Source organism: Amblyomma americanum, chromosome 2 (assembly GCF_052857255.1).
Source record: "Amblyomma americanum isolate KBUSLIRL-KWMA chromosome 2, ASM5285725v1, whole genome shotgun sequence".
NCBI classification, from domain to species: domain Eukaryota; kingdom Metazoa; phylum Arthropoda; class Arachnida; order Ixodida; family Ixodidae; genus Amblyomma; species Amblyomma americanum.
Genome location: NC_135498.1, coordinates 213,381,527 through 213,405,954, shown reverse-complemented (window position 1 = coordinate 213,405,954; position 24,428 = coordinate 213,381,527). Strand labels below are relative to the sequence as shown.

The 24,428-nt window shown below is 44.4% G+C and overlaps 1 protein-coding gene across 8 annotated transcripts in view; it reads left to right on the top strand.

Moving 5' to 3' along the window:
• Nucleotides 1-24,428, top strand: part of LOC144119452 (uncharacterized) — an 816,664-nt gene that overhangs the window by 592,997 nt on the left and 199,239 nt on the right. For all 8 annotated transcript variants that reach the window (XR_013312371.1, XM_077652055.1, XM_077652062.1 and 5 more), the window contains exon 4: nt 6,467-6,571. Coding sequence is in view for 7 of the 8 variants with exons in the window: in XM_077652055.1 (XP_077508181.1) it covers nt 6,467-6,571 (105 nt within the window). In the remaining variant the exon portion in view is untranslated. The remainder of the gene's footprint in view (nt 1-6,466; nt 6,572-24,428) is intronic.

The following is a 24,428-nucleotide window of genomic DNA, read 5'->3' as shown; positions in this document are numbered from 1 at the left end:
CTTTGCTTGTGGTTTTTTTTTTTCATCACCCCTACCTCTTGGCTATAAATAAGCCGTGCGTGTGTCCAATAAAATGTTGCAAGTAGCGCCTGTGTCGTGTCCGTCTTTGCCTATGTGCCGTGTCTTTTGTGCGCTTCATCCACTCAAGCTATGAACCAACTTGCCCAAGAACGTGTTCTACTACAATACCTTTCTTCTACAGAGGGCCCTTTTTCTATGTGTCTCTTCAAGTCATCCTCAACCTGCACTGGTGTTTTGCCATATCGCCCTTGCGACGTGTCGTGCGAGGGTTTATGGGTACTGCATGAAGAAAGGACTTATACCTCATGAACTTGCCGCATTGTTTGGTTTCGCCAGACCCTCCCTCGGTCATGTTAAAAGGATGTGCCGGATCCTACGATCCGAGCTATGGAGACAGGCTCGTCTGTTCTACGATTGGCTTCGTTTAATGCGTTTTTCTCGGGACCCTATGACCATTAGCGGCACAAAGCTACAGTCTCTGCGGAAACTAGCAGCCCAGACCACAGAATTCATGTGGCAAAGGACTCTGCTTTTGCTACCCAAAGGAAGGAAAGAAGCCCAAGACGGCGGTACGGCTCTTCAGATTCTCGGGGGAGCATACGTTCCGGAAGACGTCGTTCAAGTCATCAAGAAGGGACCGAAGTACAGCCTCGAGCCGAGGATCCCGGAACATGAGTTCCTTTCCCTCAATCGACAGATTTCTAGCAAAAGCGGATGTGGAGGACAAAGAAAGGTGCCTGCTCGACGGTGTTGACCGCCTGATCAGGACGGTACCTACTTTCGGACCTCGCCAACGATCTCCAATGAAGCATGTCGTAGATTTTTTCAACGACAATGACCTACGACTTATGCAGGCCGACAAAGAAGGAGGCTTCGTCGTCTTGCCGTCAGGCATGTTCAGCGAGAAAGCAGTCCAGGTCATCCACAAGAATTTCAAGACTACAAAACTGAAACCTGGAAAGTTAAAAATTCGGGCAATTTCCGTATGTGAAGAACTCGGTTTAGAGAAGCTCGCAAAAGGTATTCACGACAGCAAGCGCAATAGTTTGGATGTGTTTTTCACAGCGAAGACACACAAGAAAAGTGTACCTTTCAGGTGCATAGTGAGCGAAAGAGGTTCCTGGCAAAATCTTGTTAGCCGCTACCTTCAAAAACAACTCAATAACCTGGTAGTGGAAGATCCGTTTGGTGTCAAGAACAGTCTGGAAATCATTCAATTTCTGCGGGAGAACGAATCACTAGGTTGTATTTTTTCTGTAGATGTGGTTGATCTCTTTTACTCTATACCACATGCAGAGTTGATGGCATCTGTCCTGGCCTGCATTGAAACAAGCGGCCTGATTGCTTTCCAAAATACTGCCGGAATATCTGCAGATAACTTTTTAGCATTCTTAGAGTTTTATTTGTCTTCGACAAGCGTTTCTTTTCAAAGTGAAATGTATGTGCAAAAAAGAGGAATATGCATTGATTCGTGCGTCGCTCCCGTACTGTGCAACATCTTTCTTGCGGGCATTGACAGAACCTTATCGGTGGCATTTGACGCAAGCAAAATTCTCAACACCTTTAGGTACGTTGACAATTTTTTAATTATATTGACTAAGCAATCACCCTTGACTTATTTGCAAACTGTGCAGGATATCCTTTTACATTTTAAACAACATGGCAAGGGTTTAGATTTTACTTATGAACTCGCGGAAGAAAAACGTTACAGTTTTTAGATATTGACATAACCATTACTGACGAAAGCGTTTACTGGATGTATCGACCTCGTGCCCGCAAAGAATTGTTGCCCTACGATTCGACGCACTCTAAAACTGTGAAACGTGCCATTGCCATCATGTGCCTTGAAACATCTCTCAAAAAATTGTGCTGTCATAAAGTACAGGAAAGCTTTGATATACAGATACAAAAGCTTAGACAGGCAGGCTTTCCTTCCCTGGTGATTAGTTCTGTCACGGAAGCATTACTGAAAAAAAATAAAAAAAGTAAAGAGAAAGGAAGAGCGAAGATGGTGAAGTATCTGAAAAGAAAATCAAACCGCCAGTGATTCCATACTCCCACAAAGTGGCTCATAATCTTAAGCGTGTTGCTGCAAAATACAAAGTACCAGTGGTCTTCTCTGCACCCAGAAAACTTGCATCGCTGTGTCGAAAGATTGGGAATGATGATGCCAAATCAACAGAATGTGAAATTAAGCATGTAAACCGGTTTCTGAAATGCGCTGTGGGGGTGGTTTATATCATCTCGCTGACCTGTGGAAAGGTGTACATCGGCCAGACAGGCCGATGTATTAATGCACGTTTAACCGAGCACAAACGATCACTAAGAGTTGGTACCTGGTCACATTTGCCGCATCACTGCAAGGACTGCGGCAAAGAAGAGAAGAAGAATTGTCAACCAAAGCTCCAGGAAACTCAAATCCTTTGCAGAAGTAAAGATAACACTGCCCGAGAACTGCTAGAAGCCCACCGGATTAAAAAAGGCGGGAGTTCCTGCATAAGCACCCCATCGCTAGTCATACATAAGAATGAATGAGAGTATATTTTTAGATAAGTTTAGAAAGATTTGAGTCACTTTTGTTCCCTACAATGCAGTATCCATACCATCGCCAGTATCTTTTACCCTTTGCTTGCGTTTTTTTCCATCACCCCTACCTCTTGACTATAAATAGGCCGTGCGTGTATGCAATAAACAGTTTCAAGTAGCGCCTGTGTCGTGTCCGTCTTTGCCTATGTGCCGTGTCTTTTGTGCGTTTCATCCACTCAAGCTATGAACCAACTTGCCCAAGAACGTGTTCTACTACATTACCATTCTGTGTTCGCTACAGGGGTAGTTTATGAAATTCTCCTCTCGTGCTGTCGGTCCTACATAATACAAATCGGGCGCTGTCTCAATGAGCGAATCAGGGAACACGGAAGAAACGTGGAACAAAATAAATAGGGCCCAATATTACCTAAACAAACCAGATCCTGCCCTTCACGCTGTTGTCAGCCATGTTTTTCAATGGTGCGGATTCTTTACCAGGATTAGCAATGTTAAAGCCGGATAACTGATCGAAGCGTTCGATATCAGCAAGAAAGGCAATATGTGCTTCATCGAAACCTCAATATCTTTGTACAATGCAGAAAAAGTTTTTTGAGCGATGCTTATCGTGTACGACTTAATGTGCGAATATGCTCCTTGTGCAGGAGCTGGCTGACTGTATATATATATATATATATATATATATATATATATATATATATATATATATATATATATATATATATATATATATATATATATATATATATATATATATATATATATATATGCATGTGGTTTCTACAAATTAAACCAGTAGTGAGTGGCGCTCTGTTCAGTCCTCTTCTCTCGTACGTGTGTGTGTGTGGTTTTGGCGCCTTTAAAGTACAATGATCAATTACCGACAAGAAGTTCTCTTAACCTTCTACGCAATGTTGAAACGACCAGCCCGCAACAACACCCTCGTAAGCTTTATGGATGTTCGCTGTTCTCGTTTCTGTGCCTTGTTTGTATTCTATTATTTATTTTCTGGAAATTTTTCACAATCTGGTTTTAGCATCTTTCTTTCAGCAAGGTGTGTTATATCTCTAAATATTTCGTACCCAAATTTCTCCAGAGCACTGGGCATACCGCAGAGTCCTTGCGTGTGTCGGTTTCGTTTGCCTTGATGCTCTCTCGGTACATCCTTAAGTAATGCGGGCTCAGACATGTCTTGACGGGAAAGTTCAATCCAGATGTGCTTGAGCGCGTCTTCGGATATCCGGCAAGTAGGTAGACAAAATGACCACCCTTTCTGCAAGCAGTTCCTCCAATTGTATAACAGATATCACTATAGAGTTCGCACAAGCTTTTATCATGATGATGATGTTGATGGTGGTGGTGGTGATGATGGAGGACTCTTATGGTGCTAGCGCACCTGTGGCCAAACAACGCCGTGGCACAAGGTATTCTTCTTCTACTCAAGGTGGGGCCAAAGATCCATTTTCCAATCATATCACTCTAAATAAGCCAAGCACCAGGCCAGGGGAAGCTTGTATACCCACTGTGTCACCCGACGGCACTGGGGATCGAACCCAACACCTCCCGCATGCGAGGCGGATGCTCAGACCACTAGGCCACCGCTGCGGTTGCCGCAGGCTTTTGCGGTTTGTACTGAAGTATAACTTGCTGTTGAGCCTATTGGTTCATAGGCTCAGCAAGTATAAAACTGTGCGAAGAAGACAGGACGTGAGGAGAACACAGAGACGCAAACACAAGGCGCAGAACTTAACACCGGATTTATTTCGTGAAAACAGGAGACTTATAAGCACCGTTAACATAACAAACAAGGACCAAACGCAACGAAATCATGCACACGGCAGTGATTAATAAAATATCGAGGCCACGTGTACATTAAAACCGATGGAGAGTCCTGCATATGTCCATCGATGAATTGAAATCAAGGTTTAGACGCAAACCCGTCTGGTCGGGAATGTTCATGGCGGAAAAGTATCGAGCGCCGACCATTCTTCTTAAAACAAAAGACGTTTCGGCCCTGCTACGATGGCCATGTTCAACGGGGATCCCGTTGCGTTGCCGAAACGTTTTTTAGTTTAACGAGATTGGGCGGTGCTCCATATTTTCTCGCCATCTAAAACTCCATCTCATTTCATGGTAACGACAAAGAAGGTGAACTAACGCAGTTGTCACCGATTTGGCGATGTACATTGCCTCGATAACTTCTCTTTCCGTTTTTGTCTTTGCCTTCAATAGGAATTTGGTTTCGCCAGATAAGGTAAGAAGCTTTTGCAGCTCTTGCAGCGTAGGGGAAGATTAATTACTGCACGTACTGGGGCGCATAGGTCCCTTATGGTCCAGGGCACACTCGTTGAAAAAGCGCCCATTTTGTCCTATGTGGGACCGCCCCCAGAGGAAGCGGTAACAGCCTCTGATTACAGTAAGGGTGCGTAGATGGCAGGCTTGTCGATACAGTTACGGTGTAGTTGTCTTGAAAATGCACAGCTGCGATGTGTATACATCAGGTGCTTGGTTCATAAAAAGGCAGCAGTGCGGTCGTGAAATCGTCTTGTAGTTTACTTGAGGTGCACTGGCCCCAATCTTGAAGATGGTAGTGAAACTGCCGTCAAATAATTGTGCACTGCGCTGTCACCGCTGCCAATCTTTGTTTAGTTTAGTTTAGTTTATGAGGGTTTAAGTCCCGAACCGACTTAGGCAACGAGGGACGCCGTAATGGAGCTCAGCTCCGGAATAATTTCGGCAACCTGGGGTTCTTTAACGTGCATTGACATCGCACAGCACACGGACCTCTAGCATTTCGTCTCCATCGAAATTCAACCACCGCGGCCGGAATTAATCCCACGTCATTCGGGTCAGCAGCCGAGCACTATAACCACTGAGCCACCGCGGCGGCCTAATCTTTGTCGTGTGAAATGCTGCGTGGGGTTGCGACAATTAATGCCGATTCTTCTGATTCAATTCTTCTGAATACCGAAAATGCGCCGTTCAACGCCGTGCAGTATTATTGCGATCGGCGCGGAGTGGTAAAACGGCTGGGACAGAACACGCAGATTTTTAGAATTATGCTTTGATTAGGCTAACGAGCAAACGAATTCTTCCGACTGCGAGAAATCATTTCTTCAGTGGACAGCTCTGGAGCCATTACGTCGCCAGACGGCAGAGGAGGAGCATGTAGAAGTACTTAAAAAAGGGTGCGCGAACTTCGTCGCCAAAGAAGGTGAGGACATCGCTCGGCCCTTATTTGCGCTCGTGTGTGTGTGTGCGTGTTTGTCCCTCCCGTCCTGTGTTATTCTGCGCAAAGTTTTTAATTATGTCGCCATACCAACAGGCCGAACGTTCTACCCTATTATTTGTTGCATACTTACAAGAAATGTTCAGAGGGAATCATTTGGGGTTCACTATTGAATCGGTGGTTACCATAACAGCTCGATGTCAGGAATTTTTGTCCGCTAAAAAAGAAGCGCACGCGCGATGTGGACGAGACGTTTTGCATTGAAAAGCTTCGCGCTGCTTATATCAGTAGCCTGTCGGTTGCGCTTTAGGTTAAAGAGCTGGCACGCGTTATTCTCCGTTTCTTTCGCTTTCGTTGGCTTGCTGCGAGAACATACATTTTCCGGCCTTTTTCCATCTTTTCTTGAGTTCTCTCCGAGTCGGCGACACGACCGTGCCGCCATCGACAACACCGCCGTTTGCCATGCTGCTCTTTCTTTGGCATCGGCGTTCTATGCGTGTCTTGGTCCCCCGTGGCGCCTGAAAAGACAAGTGGTGGCGGAGAGCGTTCGAGCAATCAGTCAGTTCCTTAAGTGTAGCGCCACGGTGTTTCGCACCCTAGGTCCCTCACGCTTACGCGACGTGTCCTGCTGTGAACGTTGTTTGGCTGATGTTGGCGCTGATCTATTTGCAGAATCGCCGCTACTACCTCATCCCTTGGATAGTGTGGGTGTCGGCAAGCTGCATCATCTTGATCATCCTCTGGTGCCTTCGAGCCATCATTGCCATCAAGGATCAGGTGAACTCACTACGCAGAATTAATGACCAAACGTGGTGACGTGCTAGCACACAGCTTTGGTACTGCTAGTTCTCTAAACTTTCTGTGGTTGTTTGAGCGAAAGATGTCGCTTGAAAGCTGCCAACACTCTTATCCGAGGAGATAAGTGCACAGATTACTAGTCTAGCATTACAAGCGAAGAGCACCCTGCTAAGAGGGTGACTGGATGCAAGTAAAGCTATTGAAGGATGGTGGATAGATTGTGCTTGAAAAACTAACCATGCTTTATATGCAACGACTTACGACCTTGAGCCTAACCGAAGCTTGGAAGAACGCTAACACAATCTTAATACATACGAGAGGCGACATCATAGGCTTCAAAAGTTACAGACCGGTCAGCTTGCCGTGCGTTGCGTAGAAGTTATTTAGTAAGGTAATCGCTAAGAGAATCAGAAAACATTAGACATCAGTCAACCAAATGATCAGGCAGGCTTTATTAAATGGATACTCGACAACAGACCGTATTCACACTGTCAGTCACGTGATAAAGATATGCGCAGAATATAACCAACCGCTCCATATAGCCTCGGTGTGTTCATAGAAGGTTGGGGCCAAGTACTACACCAGGGAGGCCAAATGCAGCTCTGGTGAGGGAGTGCGTTGTCGTTTCTGGTTACCAAGATCAGGCCGCACCCCAGGCCAGGTAATGCAATTCAATCGACTGTAGCCCGATGAGAATTGCGCGGCACCGGAATTCAAACCCGGGTCCTCGTGCACACGAAGCCGATGCTCGGCCTATACGCCATCGCTGCGCTGTGGCGCCGTGGACGTTAAACCCTCATAAACCGTAAACCGAACCAGGGTGATGAAATTTCGAATATATGCTAATGAAAAGAACAGAAGCTATCTCTGAAAGCTTTTGTCAAAATTAGCGGAGCCGTTAAAAAGCTAACTTTAACCTAGCATCCCCCTTTAACAAATGCTGCCATACAAGGCAGCTGAAATGCGGCAGAATTTGCAGCATCCTGTCCGGCTAATAAAGAAGCCAGAAAGGATGCAGCAGTGCTCTACCAGTGCGGTCACTGTATAGCGGTGGGTATGAAAAGGCTTGGATTGTGAACTTCAGGATAAGAGTTAATGGAGAATACCTAAATAATTTGCGAATTGCTGATGACATTACTTTGTTAAGTAACTCAGTAAATGAGTTGCACGGCATGATCAATGAGTTAAACAGACAGAGCAGAACGGTACGTTTTCTATATGAACATGCAGAAGACCAAAATAATGTTCAACAGCATGGCAAGGAAACAGCAGTTCACAATTGGTAGCGATGTGCTGGATGTAGTAAGAGACTACATCGGTTTAGGGCAGATAGCGGCCACTGATCCGGAACATGAGAGGAAAATAAATAGAAGAATAAGAATGGGGTGAATCGAATATGGCCTGGTTTCTCAGTTCATGAATGGCAGTTTACCAATATCCCTCAAAAGAAAAGTGCACATTAGCTGTATCTTACCGGTACTCACCTATGGGGCAGAGACGTGAAGGCTAACGAAAAGAGCTGCCTTAAATTAAGGATATCGCGGCAAGCTATGGAAAGAAAAATGATAGGTGTAACGTTAGGAGACCGGAAATGGGCAGAGTGGGTAAAGGAACAAACGCCAGTTAATGATATTCTTGTCGAAGCCAAGAGGAAGAAATGGGATGGGCAAGGCATGTAAAGCGAAGGCAAGATAACCGATGGTCCTTAAGGGTGACGGAGTGCATACCAAGAGAAGGCAAGCGTAGCGAGAGGCTGCAGAAAATTAGGTGGGTGATGAGATTAAACAAATTTTCGGGGATACGTGGCCGCAGCTGGTAAAGGACCGGGTTAATAGGAGAGAACTGGGAGAGGCCTTTGCCCTGCAGCTGGTGTAGTCAGGCTGATGATGATGATGATGATGATGACATATAGCCTTCATACATTACAAGAAAGCATTTGAGTCAGTGCAAACCTTAGCGGTCATGGCTGCATTGCGGAATTATGGTTGAAAAGAACCTTAAGTAAATGTACGGGAAGTCATCTATAACGGCTGCACAGGAACCATAGCCCTCCATAAAGTCAGCAGTAAAATTGCAACAATGAATGGTGTCAGGCATAGAGGCACGATCAGGCGGGCGAATCACAGTCTGTTTACTTCGTTTGGGAACTGTTGAGGGTAAGAGATAATGAAGAATACCTTAGTAATCGGCGATTCGCTGATGACATTGCTTTGGTAAGTCACTCAGAGGATGAAGTGCAAAGAATGATCAGTGACTTAGACAGGCAGAGCAGAATGGTGGGTGTAGATATTAAGTTGGTGTCCCTCTAGCCGCTCACGCAAATATGGGACGCACATATCGCTAATGTAACATCGGCAACATTACGCAAGCTGCTTTTCTTGAAAAGGTGTATCCGGCTTGCACCCATATCTGCTAAGGTCAACACACTGAAAACATTCATAAGACTTAATTTAGAGTACTCCCACACTATTTGGTTTCCGCAAAGAACCACTAATATAGCGAAACCAGAAATATTACAAAGGCACTCCAGGTCATCCATAACAAATAAAAGCGTACTGACTCCCCATCTAAATTAGCAGCCATCTCATGTCTTCAGACGCTCCAATTAGAGCAGAGAACGTGCGCTAGAGATTTTATACCAGCTGTTGCATAAGGATTATAACATCAATGTGTCAAATATATTTATTTCCCCCTCTCAGTCTCGACGAACCCGACACAAACATGCACTCACATTAAATGAATACTCCTGTCATACAAATGTATTTAAGCATTCGTTTTTTTCCCCTGGGCATCCGGGAATGGAACAAAATAGATTACTCGATTACCTATGCACCGAGTTTAACAACATTCGCTACAAGCATCAGGACCGTTATTGCCCTAGAATAACGCTCTCAGCTATGCACAAAGGGTTTTGATCATTCATAATGAATATTATGCTTCCGTTTCACTTCCCCCCTTCTTGTCGGGCTACGCAGTGCATAAGCTCTTGCGTGCCATAGTTGCTTCGCTAGGTTCCGGTGTCCCCAATTCTTCAGTGCTATCATCATATGCGTGCCTTCTGTTGCTTTGCGCGCCTTGGCGCCTTTTTGTTACGTGCATGTTGTTCAAAGTAAACCATGTTTGATTATTTCTTACTGATAATCTCTTGAAGAGTCGCTTGTAGAGCCTTCCTGACTTTTAATGATATAGCGCGAGCATCGACCAAACTGCTGATGAGCGCCTTATAACGGCGATAAGAGTGCAACACGTTGATAATTCGCGCACGCGCCCGAAGGGAGAGCGTCGTCTGCTGCGCTGGTCCGATTACGAGGACACACGCCCTGCCACATGATCTGTTCGCAAAAAACCGGCGGGCAGTAGAGCACATCTTCATTACTAAAGCGTGACACTGAGACGTGCTTTACCTCTTCATTTTCCCGTTATAGGAGGCCGCACTGGCGATGCAGAGTTAAGATAAGAAAATAAAAGAAAGAAAATAGAGCAGCAGCTGTATCTTACCAGTACTCACCTACGGGGCAGAAACGTGGAGGCTAACGAAAAGGGTTCAGCTTAAGTTAAGGACAGCACAACAAGCCATGGAAAGAAAAATGATAGGTGTAACGTTAAGAGACGGGAAGCGGGCAGAGTGGGTGAGGAAGCAAACTCAGGTTAATGACTTCCTAGTCGAAATCAAGGGGAAGAGTTGGGCTTCGGCAGGGCATCTAATGCGAAGGCAAGATAACCGCTGGTCCTTGAGAGTAACGGAGTGCATTCCAAGAGAAGGCAAGCGCAGCAAAGGGGCGGCATAAAGTTAAGTAGGCGGATGAGATTAAGAAGTTTGCGGTGAAACGGTGGGCACAGCTAGCAAAGAACAAGGTTAATTGGAGAGACATGGGAGAGGCCTTTGCCCTGCAGTGGGTGTAATCAGGGTGATGATGATGATGAATACAGCCGCAGATGGAAATCATTGGCTGGATTCCGAACCGTCTTATGTGAGCGAGGTGGGAACATGAAAAGGGGGCAACAACCAGCTCTTTAATCAGTCTTTCAGTCATTCCATGCAGTGGTTTCCACGTGGTGCTGTATTTCCTTCCTTTTATTTTTTGTTATTTTAACTCTGCTTTGCAAGTGCGGCCTCCCGTAATAGGAAAAAAAAAGTGGTAAAGGATGTCTCAGTGTCATTTCTTTGTCATGCATATGTGCTCTACGGCCCATCGGTTTATTTTTTTTTTTTTGTGGACAGGTATTGTGGCAAGGCGTGTGTCTTCGTGATCGGAACAGCGCAGCAGACGACGCTCTTCCTTCGTGCTCGTGCGCGAATTCTCGCCGTGTTGCACGCTTATCGCCGTCATAAGGCGCTGACCAGCAGTTTGGTCGACGCGCGCGCCATATTATTAAATGTCTGGATGGCTGCACATGGTTTGTCCTCCGTTACACATATCAAATAATTAGTTTGTCGGAATAATTTAGACACGTCTTCTTGCCACCATGTGAACTTGTATAGTTTAATGCAGCCCTGGCTTCAATGTAAATGTTGTGTATGTCTACCTGCTAGGGGCCCGTAAGGGGGCCTGGAGTATTGAAAAGAAGTAAGTAAATATGCATGAAAGCAAAGTAATGTTCAACAGCCTCGCAAGGAAACAGCAGCTTACAATTGGTAGTGAGGCTCTGGAAGTGGTTTGGGAATACATCTTTTTGGGGAAGGTAGTGACTGCAGATCCGGATCGCGAGAGGGAAATAACTAGAAGAATAAAAATAGGGAGCCGTACATTTCGCCGGTATTCTCAGATCATGAATGGCTGTTTAGCAATATCCCTCAAGAGAAAAGTAGGCATGTAACAGCTGTATCTTGCCGCTAGTAACCTACCGGGCTAAAACATTGAGGATAACGGAAGGTGTTTAGCCTTAATTGAGGACAACACAGCGAGGTATCGAAAGAAAATGATAGGTCTATCGTTGAGGGAACAGAAGAGGGCAGAGTGGGTGAGGGAACAAACGTGGGTCGATGACATCCTGGTCAAAATCAATAAGCAGAAATGGACTTGGGCAGGGCTTGTCATGCGAAATCAAGGTCAGCGATCTTCCTTAAGGCTAACAGACTGGATACCAGGAGAAGGCAAACGTAGCAGAGGTCGGCAGAAAGTTAGATGGGTGGATGGGATAAAGCATTTTTGGGGGGATAAGGTGGCCGCAGGTGGCACCGGCCAGGGCTAATTGGAGAGGTAAGGGAAGGGCCTTTGACCTGCAGTGGGCGTATTCATGCTGATGATGATGATGGAAAGTGCCTTTGCCCTGCTGTGCACGTAGTCAGGTTGCTCCTGATGATGAATCTGGACAAGCTACGTGTGAACGCGAAGGTTTGGGTGCATTCAAATGAGTAATTACTCCCTTATTAAAAGGTTGAATGAAGTCCACATCCAATTCCGCTTTAGGTTTTCTGCAGATTTTGAAAACAATGTAGACGCTGTCGCAAAACACTGGCTACAGATATGCATTTCGGCCGGTTGCTTCCGCATTCTATCGATGTCTCCTTCTGCCACTTTGTATTCAAAGCTCCCTGCCTATTGGTGATTTTGACGACTTACACAGTGGCCTCAATAGGCCCAATCTGGCGGCATCGTGGCTGGCGCCTCCAGTGATCAGCCTGTAGAAAACGCGTTGTATTACTGCGTTAGCAGTATAGACGTCTTTCGCCGAAAAAGCCGTCGTCTTTATGTTTGTGTAGAGCCTTCACCTTCCGGCGACCATACTGCCGGGCATCCAGTAGTAAAAATGGATCACCAAGCTGGGAGGCAGCTCTGGCACTCTCTCTTGCGGCGAAAACAAATTAAAAGACAAAATAGGAAGGCGGCCAGGGTAAGCAATTCTGCTAACAGAGGCTTGCCGCCTGATAAATTTGTAAGAAAATTATGGCGCCACCTTCTGAGAGATGTTGCAGTAACGAGCGTTAGCTGTTTTTTAACGGAATCTATCGTCTATGCGATGTATTACCACCTGATTAGGCTACTTTTCCATACCTCGCGGCGAGCGGGCGCCTACTGCCTTGTGAGCTGCCGAGTACTGACACTCACGACCGGCATGTTCAGCGTAACCATTACGAAATATTAATCTAATCAGGCAGTATTGGTGTCTAACATATTCTACTCATTGAGCCCGCTACGTATATACCGCTAGTTAGATCGTGACGCCTTCGGTTAAGTAATTAGAGGCAATTAAATTTAAACCTATCCTTAAGTAAATATAAATATTAACTTCATTAGTTAATATTAGCGTCTAACGTTTTCTACTCATCTAGAGGAGTTCAATTATCATATTCGTTTTATGATGACCTCATTAATTACTGAGTTACAAGAGATTAAACAGAGTAACATGAGTAATTAATTTTTACGTCACAAAATCAATGACATTACCAATGAATCACCAGTTCGATATACTAATGACGTAAACAGTCAATCAGCAATTGGGCTGCTATGCCGATTTATTATGGGAGCCGCCATCTTGAATTTCTCTGACTTGGAACACTTTCACGCCGTAGGAGGTGTAGCAGACCCCAAGAAATCAAGAAACGTGATGAATAAGAGCTAACGCTCTTAACACACGATTAACTATAGCTGTATTGCCTCCTAGGCGTCAACTGCCATACCTCGCTCGAGCGCGTGAGCGAATAAAAGAGATGATTAAGAGTAGCGAGTGGGGTTAGTGGCTTCTAGGTATAATTATGAGAGAATATTCCAGTGCACAGAAACCCACGGACGCAGAGAGCAGACACCACGGACGCCGGACTTCAACTGAGGGTTATTCCACAAAACAAGTTTCTTACGTGCAAAGGGGGTACATAGTGACCTGTGGGGCTGACAACTATTTCCGTGGCAAGACAACAATTATTCAAAGCGGCAGAAACAAAAAACAAAAAAACAGGCACACGGGTATCTTGCCACCTACATTCGTCACATCGGCGCGCCTCCACGTATGTGCATCGCCTAGGTGGCAGACCCAACAAACTCCTTTGCATTGAGATTATCTATTTCTTTTTTTCCGGAGCGCAACAGACGGGCTGCAGACGCAGTTCTTTTTTCTGGCAGAGCTACAGGATGCTTCAAAAATATGCCCGCTCTTTTGAGTGCTAAACTTGCGCAACACACGTGTTTCTTTCAAAAATGCCTTGCATGCTGGCATGTGCGAGCAACGGCGAATGTGGTCAGCTAAATGACCTCCGCCACTTAATGAATCAGCTGTCCTGCAATCCTCAAGCAAACTTTCATTGATGCAGCGCCCCGTCTGTCCGATGTAACGTTCGCCATAGGCAAGGGGGATGCTGCGCACTACGCCAACCTCGTATTTAACGAGGGGTTACATGTGCTTAATTTTGCAGGCAGGCCTCTTCTTGAAGCTGAAGTTGAAAATTTATTAATGAATCCAAACAAAGTTACAAGTGTATACAGCGAGAGGTCCCTTGATACAAGACCACGCTGGTAGCTCCCATGACAATAAATTTCAATAAGCAAGAAAATAGGAAATACACAACACAATAATTAGCGACGCGGAGAATGAATACATAGTGTAATATGAGTTACACAAATAATTAAATACAAACAATAAAATGCGGGATACTGTACAATAAAACACTCACAGATGCCGCTATACATAGGATCAATAACAAAAAAGGAAAAATATCACGCATTAAGTTAGAAAAACCTTTGATTTTACCTTGGACAAAGAAAGAGCATTAGTTTGATGTCTAAGTTCAAAGAATTCCAAAATCATGTGGATGAAAAATGAAGGCATATTTTCCGGTGGTTAGTTCTGACATTAAGTAGTATAAAGTTATTACGCAGCGCAAAACATGTGACGAAGTTGCTTATGATCGTGCCGGCAGAAAATATGCTTAGCGGGAGCTGATGATGAAGAACCTTAAAGAATAGCATACCAATGTTGTAAAAATAAAGGGCTGAGATAGGTAGAACGTTTAAATATATGAACAAAATGCGTGGTGGTGACATTCGAGGGGTATAGGTTCACTACACCAGATTCGGGACATTTGCAAAACGTGAAGCATGCGGTCGCCTTTCTCCGCGCACTGTTATACAGAATCGTTGTGGACTCGTTTTGTTCGTAAACAGTGGAAGCAAAGCAAAAAGGAATTTAGCGCTACTGTGATAGAGCTCTTTCCGTGGGGCTCGTTTTGATTCTTGCCATATCGACCGGTGTTAATAACATGCCCAGATGGCTTCGAGCAGAGACTAGGCATCTAAGTTGAATTCAAATGAAATCGCTTCACCCGGAAGGAATGAACGAACAAAGCGTTGATGAAAAAACACGGTCGGTGTCCCTTATTTCGCAGGGAGCGCGTCTTCACTCTTCTATTCTTGCAATGACTGCATTGTGATCACAGCCCCGAATCATGTGATACTGAAATGCTTTTCGCCCTAATTGTTGAATTCCGCATCGTAGAGCTCCGGATATAATTTTGAGAGGGTAAACAAGAGCACATTACCTTACATGTGTAGTAACGGTTGTCGCTACTTAGGGCGACACGCATGAAATGGTCCTTAGACAACTCAACGTTGCACCTATAGTGAAGATGCAACATGACGAGAAATAACCGTCCGGCACACAATTCAGGTAATATGGGATGCCATTTTGTCTGATTGAAACAATTTCAGGCGTTCGAATACAGTTGCCGAAGCGCTCTTGTGCCGCTGGCACCCAAATTTCATGAAACTACACCTAGAAGCTCTTGTATTTCATCGATATGCAACAATGTAGAGAGCAGCGCTTCTGGGAGTTCTTTTTAACGTGAAACCTTTGCCAGAAAAAAAAAAAACGGTGGAGCCGAGCATAATGGCTTGGCGAATTAATCCTAATCCACTTAAGAATGCGATTTCGATGAGTTCCAATGGCGAGGTCTGGCCTCTCTCCTGCTATGAATGGTCCGTTAAAAAATTAGGTGTGATTTAACTACTGCAGAACCTGGTTAGAGAGCGAAAGTTGTGGTGTATCGGGCAACTAGACGCGGCTTGGCGTCTGTATTTTTAAGCGCGTTACGCACACCCGATAGGCAGTGCTCCCACCCTGCCACCTGCCACACCCTTAGAGGTAGCACTTATATCAATAGCTAATCGAGAGAGGTTAATTCGTCGCCAAATGAGGCCCATATATTCCAACAGACAGACGTCAGAACGGCAGTTTCCATCGCGCGACATCGCGCGATTGCCACGTGACTGTTCTACCACCCTCTACCAGCGAGTGGAAAGGTCAAAGGCGAAAGGTCAAAGTCAACGGTCAAGTGGTGCGACACCATGGTGGACCACATATGGTAAGGCCTATAGCCACACTTGACCTCTGACTCAGTTGAAGGTCAACCAGCAACGCACGGCGAAACCGGCTTTACCTACAGAGTAGTGAAGCTCGCGCTTCAAGAATCGGACTACACGCAAGCTCAGCCTTAATTGTATGACGTGATAGCGTTCATGGCTCCCTCAGACGCCTGTGGTCCTCTTTGCGTATCACGGACACTGTCTGACAAAATACGTAAGGCCTCTCTTTAAACAAGGCGAACGAATGTGCTTATTCTCTTATTCGAACAGTCGCTTATTCGAAGCCTTTCCTCGACTTGACGATGATCAGCGTAATTTAGTGAAGGGGCCTATGACTTTGGTTGAAGAAATTAAGTCTGCCATTTCTGACCTGCAGGCTCAGAAATCTCCTGGGCCAGATGGTATTACTACCGGGTTCTATAAAACATCTTCCAATTGTCTAGCGCCTGTTTTGATGGAGGTTTTCCACGGTTCATACGATGTTGGTTTTTTGACCCCCCCCCCCTCCTTTGTATTCTGGGCATACTACATTATTTCCAAAAAGCACAGATCCACACCGGTTGAAAACAGTTGAGGGATATCATCCAATGTCCCCTGTAATGTAGATTACAAATTTTTGCAGAGATTCTTTCAATCGTCTGCAGCTAGTTGTCGCTGACTTGATAGAACTTAGAAGGGTGAGGGTTCGGATCTTTATAAGGTTGTCAGCGCCACATAAAGTTCATTCAGTGGAAGTTTAGCGCCCGTGTTGTGTCCCCTTAATTGTGCGCGCTATGGATCCTCATCATGACTTGATAGGATACTGGAATATATATATATATATATATATATATATATATATATATATATATATATATATATATATATATATATATATATATATATATATATATATAATTAACAGACAAGGCAAATGAAGTGACGGGCTCGTTTGACAAACATATTAAGGAAGCGAACAGTAACCGAAATCAAGGTGCATAGGGGAATGTTTCTTTTTTTTAATATCTAGTGCCAATCAATTAGTTTTTCTGTAATGAAAATTACTTATAAACCAACAGAAAAAACAACCATGCCGCCGGTGGGATACGAGCCCACGACCTCCGAATATCGCGTCCGGTGCTCTTACCAACTGAGCTACGGCGATGGCTGTCCAATCTGCTGCTTTCGTGGGTATTTATGTTTTGCGTGTAAGCGATCCTTGAGACTGTTCACCAGCGCCACCCTCGTCCATAGCGGTGCACGTAGCACGTCCTATAATACCACAAGTGTGACGTAGAACGCCATCTAACGGCGAGGGTGGAAACTGTGCGAGAGCCCTCTTATGTTACCTATGGCATCAAGACTGCCAGAACCGAGACCCCCGTCAAGCTATTAACAGACAAGGCAAATGAAGTGAGGGGCTCGTTTGACAAACATATTAAGGAAGCGAACAGTCACCGAAATCAAGGTGCACAGGGGAAAATTTCTTTTTTTTAATATCTAGTGCCAATCAATTAGTTTTTTTGTAAAGAAAATTACTTATAAAGCAAGAGAAAAAGCAACCATGCCGCCGGTGCTATCCGAACCCACGACCTCCGAATATCGCTTTCTGTTGCTTTATAAGTAATTTTCTTTACAAAAAAACTAATTGATTGGCACTAGATATTAAAAAAAAGAAACATTCCCCTATGCACCTTGATTTCGGTGACTGTTCGCTTCCTTAATATATATATATATATATATATATATATATATATAGATATATATATATATATATATATATATATATATATATATATATATATATATATATATATATATATATATATATATATATATATATATATATATATATATAGCAACGGCACAGCTGCTTTTCTCCTCCATAAAGTCAGCAATAAAATTTCCACAGGGAAGGGCGGCAGTCAAGGAGACACGATCTCGCCAATACTATTCATCGCCTGTTTACAGGAGGTATTCCGAGGCCTAAATTGGGAACAGTTTGGAATAAGAGTAAATGGAGAATACCTAAATAATCTGCGATTCGCTGATGACATTGCCTTGCTGAGGCACTCCGGAGGTGAATTGCAAACAATGATCAATAAGTGAGAGAGGCTGAGCAGAATGCTGGGTCTAAAAATTAACATGCAGAAAACCAAGGTAATGTTCAACAGTCTAGCAAGGGAACAGCAGTTCACAATTGGCAGCGAGGGACTGAAAGTGGTAAAGGAGTACGTCTGCTTAGGGCAGGTAGTGACAGCTGATCCGGAGCTTGAGAGGGAAATAACTAGAAGGATAAGAATGGGGTGGAGCGCATATGGCAGGTTCTCTGAGATCATGAATGGCAGTTTACCAATTTCCCTGAAAAGAAAATTGTACAACAGCTGTATCTTACCGGTACTCACCTACGGGGCAGAAGCGTGGAAGCTAACGAAAAGAGTTCAGCTTAAGTTAAGGACAACACAGCGAACCATGGAAAGAAAAATGACAGGTGTAACGTTAAGAGACCGGAAGCGGGCAGAGTGGGTGAGGGAACAAACGCGAGTGAACGACACCCTAGTCGAAATCAAGAGGAAGAAATGGGTTTTGGCAGGACATATAATGCGAAGGCAAGATAACCGCTGGTCCTTAAGAGTAACGGAGTGGATTCCAAGAGAAAGGAAGCGTAGCAGGGGGCGACAGAAGGTTAGGTGGGTGGAGTAGATTAAGAAGTTGGCAGGCAAAGGGTGGATGCAGCTGGCAAAGGACAGGGTTAATTGGAGAGACATGGGTGGGGCCTTTGCCCTGTAGTGGGCGTAGTAAAGCTGATGATGATCATGATGATGATGATGATAATAGGCACGCATCAGGTCTGCGGTGTCAGAGGCCGCAGCACCCAAACCCATACTATTATTGCACGTTCATTATTGAAGACAGTATCAGATGAGACTGGAAAAGTAGCTCTAATTCAGACTGACCTTGTCAAGGCATTTGATGAAGTTCGTCACGATTTCTTGTTTGCGGCCTTAGATCATGCAAATGTTGGAGATGTTTTGCTTAGAGGCATAAGACTGTGCTATAAGAATTCATTTTCGCTCTCAGCGCGACACGAACGGGACACAAGACGAAGTACTAGCACAAACAGGCGCTGTGCCGCCTTGCTGTGCTATAAGAAGTCCTATACAAGGCTAATTGTTAACCAAGAGCTAAAGAAACCGATTCCATTGAAATTATCTGTTCTCCAAGGTTGTCGATTATCGCCTTTGATCTTGTCCCTATATCTTGAACGCCTTTTCCTGAGTATTATTAACTGCGCAACTATCCGTGGTTTCGCCCTGGCGCAATATAAAAGTAAGGTTTTAGCCTATGCAGATGATGTAGCCCTCTTTTATTCTGACAAGAAGCATTACATTTGACTGAAAAGTTTTTTGAGGTATCCCCTGCGGCACTTAATTTTGGTTTTGGTTGGGTCATTGGGGTACCACGCCAAGTCATTTTGGTGGCATAAGCTGGGACTGCGGGACCATTCACTACGTAGGGGTTACTCTTCGCGAAATTCGCAAAAGTGGAGGCTACTGGGATTCAAAGATCGTCTCTATGGGGCGACAAACCCAGGTTTGGATGGGTCACCTGTCAGTGATTGCTCGGGCTCAAGTGCACATTTTTTTATTCGCAAAACTTGCCTATGTGCTGCAGGTCCCCGACTTTGCGCGGAAGAAAGTGCCAGTGCTGCACAGAATATTTATTACATTCGTATGGTGTTCCCATTGGGAACCCATGCGTCGCGATAACCTGTTTTTTTCTCTGGAGTCTAACGGAATAGGCCTTGTTCCCTTACTCGTTCATCAGCGTGTTTCGCGTTTTTTTTTTCTTTTTGAAATCAGCAAACCGCCTTTTTTTTAGAAGCTGTGCTTATTAGGTGTCTCAGAGCTCATTTTCCTTTCCTATTCGCACCGACGGGACACACTCGTGAGCGGCCTTTATGGGGATTCCTTAAGGAAGTTGCTGACACCTTCAATTTCCTCACTGCACGCTTTACTTTAGACTACCTGTATAGGCTCTCCAGAAGGCAGATGACTCGGGCACTTAGAGTATTTCTTCCCTGTACCGTTGTGTCGGCAACCTTTTCTGGATTTCCTTGACACCATTGTTTTAAAACGTGTTAGGCGAATGCGCATTTCTTCTGCCGCAAAAACATTCTTCTTTAAACTGCACACATTCACGCTGCCTGCGAAGGCATGTCTTCATGCTAGGGAGATGCTTGCGCCATGGACGGTGAATTTTCGTCTGTGCTATAATACACTAGAGGCAATTGACCATTGTTTTATTCTGCGCATTGATACTGTGTTCTTCTGGAACATTATTACAATTAAGAAGGGCATTGACAACACACCCTACAGTATCCGTTTTTTTTTGCCTGTGGGGAAACACTGTGTTTTGCCATATGATCTATTTATGTTGCTGAGACTATTTAGTCTGTAGAAGAGCCGCATGATGGACCGCCACGCCGAATCACCACGGTCGTCGAAATCTTTGTTTCGTGAGCAACGCGCTTTGTTGCGGGGAGTATATGCGGCCCTGGAAGAGCCGCCTAGCCGGCTTCCCTATCTGGATGCATGGGTATGCCATAATACTTTGGATGTTTTGGAAGGTGGGGTCGTGCAGGGGTAAGGAGGCCTGGTGTTTTGTGGCTTAGATATTTCTTTTCGGCACTATTTTCATGCAGTAAAAAAAAAGTGTCTCGGTGGTCTAGAGGCAGCGTATCTGGTTCGGGATCGAACAAATTCTTTCCAGTTAAATTGGTTTACTTTGCATTTTTACGTGTCGCAATGACGTTACAGTCATGTTGCCTGATTAGCAGCGCCGCGCAAAAGATAACACAAGAGGCATATACTGCCACAAAAACAGACATCGCAGCAGAAACAATCAATAAAAAAAGAAGCCACTTCGTAAAAAAATGAAAAAGGAGACAAAAATACAAGCTACCAAATACATGACGGAAGACAAGTCAGAAAAACCATGCATCATAGGGGACGTATTTTTTATTTTGTGGATTTCATTAATGACATTTGTGGATGTCATCATTAAAAGCAGAAGGTAAAAACCACATGTCGCGGGGTGGGGGGGGGGGGGGGGGGGAATCCGAACCCACGACTTCAGGATTTCGAATAGAAGACTAAAAGCTATCGAATAGAATACTACAAATTAACATAGCGTCACAAGGAACAATTTAATTTTAGTGTGAAGAGAAATACTTCTTTAGGTGTTTGGTTAAGAACTTCTGACACCTTATGCTTGAAAAAGCGCTTGCCATGTCCAATAAGCGCTCTAGAATAAAAAGCGATCATGGTTGCATATATCACTAATGGGTCCGCATGGTGTAAAAAATCTTTTGTCCTAATATGTTTAATTACAATCGTTTCGTTGAAGAGATGAGAAAAGTCGGGCATAAGTAAAAAGTGAAAAACACTGCATTATTCATCCTGTTGCAAACCATGCATTATCGATTTAAGGACGGATTTTAATATACAGTTCACCTTCTTTTTCCAAAAGGCTGACCAAAAGTAAAAGCAAGCTTATACCCTAGCGTAGCACACTGTACGCTAAGTCGTATGCAATTTGCTTACGAAGATAAAAAATAAGCCGACGCTGAGGAAGCCATAGAATATCGCGCGTTAACACACCTAACATAGGTCACTGGTTCGAATCCTTGCCGCGAGCTAGACTCTCACTTAACTAGTAAGTTTATGCTGCACGAAATGCGAAATCGTATCTCATCCCCCCAAGCACTCTGGGACAAACGGTTCAGCCGCAGTGTTCATATGAAATTTCGTAAAGGCGTGGAACTGGGGGTACATAGGTCGCACACCAGTGAATATTCAGAAGGAGGTCCCAGAGCACGAAGGCTGTATTGGGACTTCCTATGAGCAATTGCAAGCATCAACAGAAGTTCAGAATAAAGGACAGCAAAATCAGTATGAACAAAAATAAAAGAACGCAACACTACAATATTTGTTGTTGTTGTGTTGGGTTTTATGGCACAGAGACAACTCAGGCCATCATGCGCCAAACTCAAGATAAGGAAAAGTATTTCCTGCAGACTTTTTTAGAAATATTAATTTTCTGTGGTGTAAAGGGCGTGAAACATATTTTTTTATCACCTGTTGATGAAGGAAGAAATTTTATCAATGGCTAATATTAAGAGCTTTGAAAAAGGTCGGGTAGTCTCAGCAGTCATCCTTGGCTGAACAAGGATGTTCAGTCTCCCAACCAGTAAAGCAAAACCTCAGCCTTCTTCTCGGGAATGAGAAGGTGGCTCACGTGTACCAGAATCTGAAGCGAATCAGTGGGGGAAAATTTCAAGTTTGCAGAGAAAACCTGCTTCTCTTAAAAAGCTAGAAACACAAGTCATGTCAACAATTGCATCTCCACTCAAAAGCAACATTGGGTGTAAAGGAAAGCATTCATTATAAAACTGAGTAAAATATTTTTCCCGAGTTTTTCAAGTTTTGTGCATGAGTACAAAATGTGATTAACTGTTAGCTCGCCTCCACATTTTTCATAAACCGGTTCGTCTTCTTTTGTCAATAGAAAACTATGTGTGACGTGAACGTGGCCCATACGGAGACGACATACAATAACTTCAAAGAAACGCTCTTGGTGCAAACATGACTTCCATTCACCTAGAATTGGCTTTACCTAGTACAGTTTTTGTTTACTTCATTGTTCGAAGCTGTCAGCTATTTTTTTCTTAATTTCTTTTTACTAAGTTAATGCAATCTTTAAAGGGTGTATTTACATTCCCATTTCTTTGCCACGAGCTTGAGCATCCCACAAATCTGCTCTCTTGTTCTTTCTGTTCTTACATGACTCAGGAACCAGCAAAGTTTTATGTTTTGTCCTTGAGTTGTGGCTGTTACAATGTTGTGTATGATGTCCCCAATCATAGGAGTGATTGCATTTCTAGAGTGGAGAGCAGTAAATAAACTTAAGGAGTCTGTGTAAGTAATACTGTTTGGGAGGCTATCGTTTACTATTTGTTCAACGGCTGCTCAGACGGCGCGTAACATTCGGTAGTGAAAATTGATGCGCACTGTGGAAGCCTTACTATTTCATTACAATTCCCTTTTATCACTGCGCTTCCAAAAACACGACACGAAGACAGAAGACACGAACGAACGCAAACTAACCACTAGTTTATTCAGAAGCTGAGAATTCTAAATATTAAGGATGTAGGCGCGTCGGCGTATACACTTACAGCATGCCTCGTAAACGTGATGACACCGTCATACCCTACAAGACAGATTTTAACAAGGCTGACTCGCTTCTGTGTAAGGCGGGAGACGTGTCGCTGACTAAGTTGTGAACATTATTTATCAAAAAGAATTACATTATTTCGCGTGCCACGGCGTTGCTGCCCCGGCTAAGGATCTTGAACTCATTCAGTCGCCGCTGGCATTTGCATTTTCGGCAATGTTTGGCCAAATTCGTCCTACTTCCCGATCCCCTAAGTTCGTTCATGCTCCCCTGCACGACCATCTAGCCCAACAACTAGACAGACAACAACTCTTGCTTAAGACCAGAACAATATGGGTTACACAGTACCATCAGTAAATCGCGGCAGAGATATAAAATGATATATTAGTTCGCGTCTAAAAATACCAAAATATGACGAACGTGTAATCTTAGTGACAAGTTGAGTCCAAACTAGCAGTGGAGAAAAAAAGACTGGCTTTTTCCGTAACTTGTAGGTGGCTTTTGGAGCAAATAATTCCGCAATATATTCCACGTTCAATATATTCCACATCTAGGACAAATTCTACGGCAAGCAATGAGACGTTAAGAATATGCAGGTCGTTTGCGTTATCACAAGTAGTCTTTAAGCCAACACGTGGCACCATTGTGTCCTGACTAACATTCGAATGCCAGCAGTGACTCTACTGGTTATACCCGGAATCAGTGATCGTGATGCTGTGCCGATTGACATGAAGCTGCAATATGCGAAAGTCTTAGGTACCGGTTCTAGGCGGATTTATAACTACCGGAAGGCTCGAACAGAACAATCTTCCTTTCGCTGGATAAATACTGGGGCGTGTTTGTGTCACATATAATAGGGAGTCTAAAATAAAATTATGAACCAAAGAGGCGTGAAGAAGACGATGAGGTTGGCGATAAGGATGACATGGATTAACCGAAGACTAAAGCAGATGAAGAAGCATTCGGTGAGGTGTAAAGAGATGACTGGTGGAGAGGAGAAGATGACGACGACAAGGCTTACGTGGACTAACGCCAAGGCTATAGAGAGCGATGGAGAGCGAGGCACGGGGGGAGGGAGGAACAGAGAAGTGGAGGCTCCGGCGGGTCAGGGATGCTTCGGCTGGAAGAGAGCGACGCCGGCTACTTCTCCGGTGAGCTCGCGTTCTACGGCTTCGCTTCGTGGACTTTCTGCCGTTTCTGAGCCCGTTCCGGGGAGTTAACTGGGGACCTTACCACCTGCAACGGCCAGGGGTGTCTCCAGCGCTGTTGCCACCCATCCGGGTGGTGCCCCCAACGCCAACAACACCAGCACCACCTCCACGGGC